The sequence below is a fragment of the Limulus polyphemus genome, unplaced genomic scaffold (assembly GCF_000517525.1).
Source record: "Limulus polyphemus unplaced genomic scaffold, Limulus_polyphemus-2.1.2 Scaffold705, whole genome shotgun sequence".
Lineage (NCBI taxonomy): Eukaryota > Metazoa > Arthropoda > Merostomata > Xiphosura > Limulidae > Limulus > Limulus polyphemus.
In genome coordinates, this window is record NW_013666315.1 from 253,672 (window position 1) to 261,993 (window position 8,322).

At 34.2% G+C, this 8,322-nt stretch overlaps 1 protein-coding gene across 1 annotated transcript in view; it reads right to left on the reverse strand.

Moving 5' to 3' along the window:
- Positions 1–7,904: 7,904 nt before the first annotated feature.
- LOC106460088 (fat-like cadherin-related tumor suppressor homolog) overlaps positions 7,905–8,322 on the reverse strand; it is a 93,940-nt gene continuing 93,522 nt past the window's right edge. Inside the window, exon 5 of the mRNA XM_022386705.1 lies at positions 7,905–8,022. Coding sequence (XP_022242413.1) covers positions 7,905–8,022 — 118 coding nt within the window. The remainder of the gene's footprint in view (positions 8,023–8,322) is intronic.

Here is an 8,322-nt window from a genome sequence, read left to right on the forward strand (position 1 = left end):
CAAAAAACATGAGGTCCGTGGTGGTGAAAAAGTTGGGAACCGCTGCTTTATATGATCCTTCGATGATGCCTTCCGAGGGTCCACTTGATCAACCCAGAGGCACAGAAGTTCATGGAAAGTTGTTTGCTAACGGAATTGCATGAACTCCCGTTTGTATATACATGAAGTGAAGGAATTTGCATAAATACTCATATGGATAGGTGTAATAACTTGTTTATAGTATTTTTCTCGGAAATTTATAAAACGATTTCTAATGTTGAATTACAACAAGCATTTTACATCATCTTAGTCAACCTAGTTGGAACTGAGAGATGCGTTTCGATGGAACCAAACCCTGTTGGAATCTAATCCGTACACGGGTAGTATTTCGTCATGACTTTAGGCTGATAAGTATGAAGAGTTCACCTTGGAATTATCGAGTTTTCGGATGTTAAGTTTACTATTATAATTGTAATCTGTAACCACCGTAAATCCCTTGAAGAAACTTTTACAACAGCCACTATAGGATTTTTGAAACGATGAATCATCCGCTGGATGGTAATTTATTGCTCGAGCATTTGCATATATTTAAGTAGACATATGCTTCGTCGAATGTGACGATATACTTCCATTTGTTATATGCCAGATATCACTGGTATAGCTGTGGGCAGAAGGTCTTCCAGTAAGCTATACTTTGAAAGGAATTTGGAAATATTGCTCTTGTAGACCTAAAACTGTGTGAATTATCTTGTTTACATTTTCAATGCGTTACTGTGTTCTTGAAATAATTCAAACCATGCATATTTATACTCATTTGGGGGGGTATTAGCTACGGGGCCCCATGATAAAAAACTGTATTGATAAAATAAATAAGCGAAATGTGTATTAGACTTCCACAGTAGAAAGTCTACCAGTCATCATATGTACGCTACGAAGCATTGAGACATTTGACCAAATTTGCTGGGCTGTTGGAAACGCTCCATCAGTGTTAGGTGAGTGTGCTTTCAACAAAATGACTGTTTCTGAAATACCAAAGGTTTCCCACAATTTCATAAAACAGTCAAGTAGAGCATCTTTGTACACCTTAGCCACATCCCGACATCCAATCCTTAATGTTGACAAATAAATGCCTAGGGTTATTACTAAGTACAAGCTCCATTTGCCAGTATGGTGCTATCAGTACAAACTTCCAAGTATGTTGCCACACAGTTATGGTGTGTACGCCTTTTACAAGCTGACGAATAATAATTACAATTATCAAGAGGGACTAAATAAAGAATGTAGTATTTAAAAATGCAATAGGCCTAATACTAACGTTTTATTACAAGTATAATTGTTGTCATATTGCTGATCTCAGTTTCATCTTGTGCTATATCACTAATAAAACTTCCCCATCCCGCTCAGCACTGTTCATAATATTTCAGCTTTGTAGTGCAGTAGCACCCTGATAACTGGTGAAAAGATGTTTGCCGCTGCTTCTTATCCTTATCAAATAGTTTGGATCACATAACTTGTTATCTCACAAACTGATGAAAGGTTTTACTCATGTGAGTGATGTACTTCTAGCTGCTCAGCTGAATGTCCATAGGGCATATCAGCCATATTATGATAAAAACAATTCTTTATAAGGACCAATATGTTTTGCGCCATAGTCAGCACCATGTTTTGGACGCCTAACCCAACCAAGTGTAAACTCGAATGTATTTCCAAAGTTCGAGTTGTCAGTTATGCTGGCTAAATGTAACATATCCTTACTTGATATGGCACCTTAGGAGCTGGTAGCATGCTCTGGGTTTCCGTAATGCTTGTATTTTATTATGCATGTGTTGTATTCATTCCTTACTCACCTTATACACTCTGACCAAAGTACATTCATATCTACACACAAAAAAAGATCAATAAAGACCACATAATTTATTTTCTGTGCTCGTGATTGTTGCCTGTTTTAGAACAAAGCTTCACAATGGGATATCAGAGCTGAGACCACCACGGGACTCGAGCTCGGAATGTTAGAATCATAAGTTCTGAAGCTTACCGCGGAGTTACCAGGGGGCTTGTAACACGACAAAGGCACAAGGTATTTCAAACTAAAATTATTTTATGATCAGAAAGTATAAATTATAACCTTATTTTTGATTCAGAAATATATACGTAAAACGCAAGCAACACAATTTTCAAAATCGGGCAACATCTAGTTCATTTTCACGTGAACTGCTGTTATGTTTTCATGGCTTGATATAACTATTAACATTATCAAAATCATTAAAAATATTCAAATAGGTACAATATACGGCTTTCATCATCACACAGAAAGCTTTTCCTTATTCAAGAACGCATACACGCGAAGCTCAATGCTACGTAAAAGCATGTTTCTACTGGGTGTGGTCAGATAGTATACTTGTTGATTACTAGACAATTCAGAAATGCGTGCTTTTCAAAATGTGTGGTATTAAAAAGTAACCATATAGAGTATAACAAAAACCTGAAAATACCTGTTTGGTATTCATCTTTCAATGATATGAAATATACGTTCCATATTCACATTTTAATACGCCTCTGATTTGAAATTAGTAAAGGACTAAATATAAGAGGAATGTGTAAAAAAATCATCTGCAGTTTATTGTGATTTTATCACTAATATTAGTCCTACCTGTTTCATCGCTTCGGTGGCTTTCGGCGTTTAAAAACCTAACATGAAATGTTTTGTAGTGCATATAAAATAACATTTCGAATAGACTTTGTTTGTCTTCTTTTTCCGATCGAGCTGACAAGTTCTGGTATTGAACGATTGGCTTCCGGAGTAGCGAAGTGTGACAGCGACAGAAATTAGATTTGAAATGCTGTTTTCACACGCCTCTGATTGAAGTCCGTAACGAATAATTAAGGAAAAAAACAAACAAATGATATCTGAAGTTTAGTGTATTTTACCGACTTTTGGCGTCGAAAAGCGCAACAATAAACTTTTCAGTAGCATTCAATAATGTAGCTTGTGAGATAACATCATTTTAGTTCGACATAACAGTTGTCCGCATGCAGTGGCGTAATATAACATTATCAGAAGGAAAACGGGGAAAGTACGAATTATACAGTTAAGAAAGTCACCAAGTCTGATCAGATGTTAAACTTCACAGAAAATAAAAGTAACAACCAATTACAGATCCAGACCCAACGATGAACACTGAGAAACAACAAGATCACAATGGATCATTCAACACAGGCATCGTTCTTAATACCATACAGATTCTTCCCATCATAAACTTGGCACGGTGTTTTATACCTTAACAAGACTTAACTTCTGCTGTGGTGGTTATCCTGCATGATATATATCGTAAGTCTAAGCTAATACTTTGAAATATCTAAGGGAATGCTCGGAACAGTTTCTTAAAATCGGTTCTACGATATAACTCACATAGTTTGAAATAATATCCATCTCTAATGTAGTTTCCATATTCATAAGAATCCTTATGATTAACGTTTTGTGTTAGATTGTTTGTTTGTCCACAAACTCCTATCACAGTTTTGGAGTTAACAATACCAAATTTGGCAGTTCGATTTGAGGTGGCTCATCTAGAATCATTATCATATTGACAATACAACAAACTATTGGAATTGTGTCTACAATCAAGTTGTTTTTGCTGAATGGGATATATATATTTTAATGTCAGAGGGCACTCCAATGGGTTCTTCTCCAACCCACCCCCATTTTATATAAAAATATTATTACCTTTACTTTACATCAATTACATCTTTGAGATGTTTTTCTAACTTGGCACAGTTAAGCAGAAATTGGTCATTTTCAGTCTCTCATGGATATTCAGAATCATGCTATACAGTTCGCACTTGAAATGGATATAATTTAACTCACTCAAAGACGTACTAATTCATCCAAAATATCGGTAAAAAAGACCCATGACGACAAGCAATTTCTTTTATTAAGCCAACCGCATACAGTGTATGCCATACACTAAAAACGCGGATAATCAACAAAATTTGACGTCCCAGTAAGTAGATCTAACACTTTACAAAAGCATCTGAAAACACAGCACTTCGTCCACAACGTACTGTCATCTGTGGTTGTAGTAAGCAGTAGGTTTCACACACGTAATGGCCACTTCTTGTTCAAATATACAAAAACTGTGCATAACGTAACTTTGAATAAAACTAAGATCATAAACAAACATAAGAAAGGCAAAGTTGTTTGGTTTTGATGTATAGTCCTTTACGCACCAATAATAACCTAAATATTTTAGATGTATGGATAACACGTGACGTACCGTTACAATTAATTATCCACTATTATTCAGCAGACTAACTGGTTATTTATTTATTTATGAATTTCTTTTCCTCACCAAAATTTGAATTTCGGTGAACAGTGGTAGCGAATCAGAAACTAGATTAGGCCTCTATGTCATCTTTTCTGAAAATCACGTTTTGATGAGGAGAAAAACTCAAATAAACAAACAAACGAAAAAACATACACACACACAAAAAAAAAAAGAAATCGCGTCGCTATATGAGGAAATCAATGCGGTTTTCCTTCACGTATAAACCAAAACAATGGATGTTCTACCAAAGTGTAACTTCAGTAAATACACTGTACAGAACTGGATCTCCTCATATAGCCTTGCGTCACTCAGACTAATTACTTTAAATTTATATTGTTAAACTGTTGTCTGAATGTTTTACCACTCGTAGAATGAAATTCATTTATTTAACTATATTCTTTATATATGTTTATAGTTGTTACAGTTATCCATTTATGAGGCAGTTCACTTACTATACACAACCGTACTTTTGACATTTTCTGTCTCTTAACTTTATATTGGATTATGTTTACCGTGATTCACTGCCTACTATAGTGGCAATAACTAACTCCATCATTCCTTAAGTGAATCAATCACTGGAACTTGCAGTGTTACGACCTTTAAACTTGCTCGCACCAATACAGTGTTTTATTGTTATTTGTGTGTCAAATTTTATAGCCCTTTTTTCTTACATTATCAAGCCCAAAACATTGACATTTTTCATGGCATTGCCACGCGTCTATTCTCTCACATTTACGTCACTATTTTAGCGTTTTTGTTATGTATCTATCCATTACAAAGCTTAATTTTCATACAGTAAATACCACAGTCAAAATGTCCTGCATACAATGCAAAGAGGCTGCAACTGTTTTATTTTATTTTATAGACTTTTTTTTTCATTTGTATTATTCAGAGTAGCTTGAGCACCCATGGAGTTATGTATTATCACTGGTTGGAAATCCATGGTTTATGCTATTGATTTATTGTATTCAAACGAGTCTTTCTGTCTGAAAGAATTTATATAATTTATCATTATATAAGAATTTAAAACATAGTGATGTGATTGGAACTCAGATACGGGCGTTATACAAATCATCGTGGTTTTTAATATAATAAGATCTTTAGTACGAAAAAATTATTGAAAATATTGTTGTTATTGATATAACAAAGGGTTTGATTGTTTTGTTCTTAAGCGCAAAGCTACACAATAAACTATTTGTATTCTGCCCACCGCAAGTATTGAAACTCGATTTTTAGTGTTATAAGCCCTCAAACGTACTACTGAGCCACCTGGAGTCATTATGTGGACTCAGGAGTGAGATATTATAGAAAAAAATGGCATTTTTCATAAACTAGGCGCTCTAGTGTGGAGTATATTATAAAAAATAACGTGAGGTTTGTAATTTAAACATTTCGGTGAACAAGTTACTGACACTACTTGTACCCCCGATTATTAATACCAAATAAAATTACGTATCCAATTACCTCATGAAAATCCCAAGTAGATTTCATTTCGAAAACTATATTTCTCTAAATCATATTAGCACAACTGTTTTTTTTTGTTAGTTATGACTCAGTATCTCAAAATTTGTTTTATATAAAAAGGACAAAACGTATTTATGAACCGAACAAGAAACCTCCAGTCTATAGCTCGAACGTCAAGATCTATATGTGTTTGCTTTATATAGACAGTATCTAACGAATTTATGAACCTAACAAGTAACCTTCAGTCCATAGTGTGAACGTCAGTATTTCTATATGTTGACATTTGTTTTATATAAACAGTATATAACGAGTTTATGAACCGAACAAGAAATATTCAGTCTATAATGTAACCGTTAGTAATTCTATGTTTTGAAATTTGTTTTATATACACAGTATCTAACAAGAAATATCCAGTCTATAGTGTGAAAACAACCTCCCCACTCTCTCCTAGAAGCTGTAAGAAAATTGTTCGCGCAGCGTAAACAATAAACCAATCTCATAAATATGAAATTATGCAACATCAAAATATGTTTGATGAAACAAAAGTATAAAACTTTCAGTTTTGGTGTAATTGACTTTATGTAAATTACACACAAATTACAAACTAGCTTTTAGAAAAAAAGACTAATTACCTGAAAAACAGAAACTTATCATGTAACAGCATAGCTGAAATTACTGAAATTTAAACTGATCTTACACTTAACTCATAACTCTTTAACAATTAGTAGGTATAGGCTCTGAACGAGCAGAGAACATTATATGTTATCTCTTGTTTCTCATGAAAGCTTTAATGTAACTTAGAATACAAAAGAATTTATCGAGTACAAACCATATGATTGCACATAGGCTGATTAAAAAATTCTATACTTCGATCAAACGCATACAAGGAGTAACAAGTGAACAATGTGATATTGTGAAGTGAGCAATGTGATACTGTGAAGTGAGCAATGTGATGTTGTAACTGACTTATCTCATTAATGCTCTAAAGAACAGATGTTCTACTACACCTTACAGACACTAGATCTATCTGTATGTTATACCTATATTTTATCTAACCTATATAAAAGCCATTGTATGTCACGTCACGCTTGATTTCTCGAAATAGGAGTTATAAAAGACAAAATGCATTTATCTAGATCTAATAGTTCGATTACTGTCTGCCCATTACGATTTTAGTGGCAGGGGGTGCAAGGCGGCATGAAACCTTGTAAATGTAGTGAGCGTTGGTGTAATATGCCTAAAGTAAAGACGTAGTGTGGGATCACTTAGGCTGGAGCCAAATTCATAAATGTTATCATGAAAGTAAAAATATCGATTCAATTTTACACTTAAATCGTTTCTGAATTAAGCTATTTTCGTTATATCACCAACATTTTTAATAAAAAAACTATTTCATCAACGAGATTCTAAATTAAGAAATCAACAAATATTTTTCCAGTTTTCTTGTCTATAAATTCATTGTTGGAACGCAGTGTTACCAAAACGCACTTGCTTTTCTATATATTAGAAGTTGTTAATCTTACTGATTTTTACCAATAATTATTCTATGAATACGCCACGAGTTCATCTTATGAATGATCTTAATTTTGATTGGTTCACGTCTGATTGCTTCGACTGCACTTTTCTGCCTCTTTGTTGGTCAAGCTGGATTTCACAAAATTTATTTATTGCAGTTAGCTATGAAATGCGAGGTTAGGGCATACTATGGGGTGGGGGTAGTAATACTTGCCCCGTCATTTTGACGAGCTATACGCTAGTTCTTTATAATTACTTGTGTATTTTTGTGTTGATTGATACTGTTTGCTGAAAAATGATGAAATTTATGTTTCCATTTAATAAAAACTAAGGTTTTTCAGCTAAAAATGAATTATGTAAAAGTTAGCTAGATAATAAAAAATCGAAACAAATAAGTGACGCGGAATAAGTTACATAAAGTATGTTTTTTCTATTGATTAATTGCTTGGAATTAAGCATGAGGCTACACATGGGACTATCTGTGCTCTGCCCACCACGGGTATCGAAACCCGGTTTCTAGCGGTGTGAGTCCTCAGACATACCGCTGTGCCACTGGGGGGCTTGTTTTTATATACACTGACAAAAAAAAAAAAAGAATACATTTGTGCAAGTTCAATTTACTCATTCGTCTTTTAAGTTTAGACGTACATTTTGTCCACCACCATAGAGTGCTACTTTAGCTTCCATATTTACCCCATCACCCCACAACTGACCTGCAGCTAATAATTCTAAGAACTGACTGATAGTATAAAAAAGTGAATAATATATATAACATATAAATTTCATTATATCTGCCATATCCAGTGTCGATGATCCTTTTCGACCATTACCAGAGTTCTTCACACCGGCTGCATACGTAGTAGTGATTGAAATACTGTATATTAGTAAACTGGTTGAACAATAACAGTTATACATGTAATAGATTAATTTGGTGAAATGTAATTTTTCATCAATTTTGTCACTACATCTCTACAAACTAGAATTATCCGCCCCCCCCCCCCAGTGGCACAGCGGTATGTCTGGGGACTTACAACGCTAG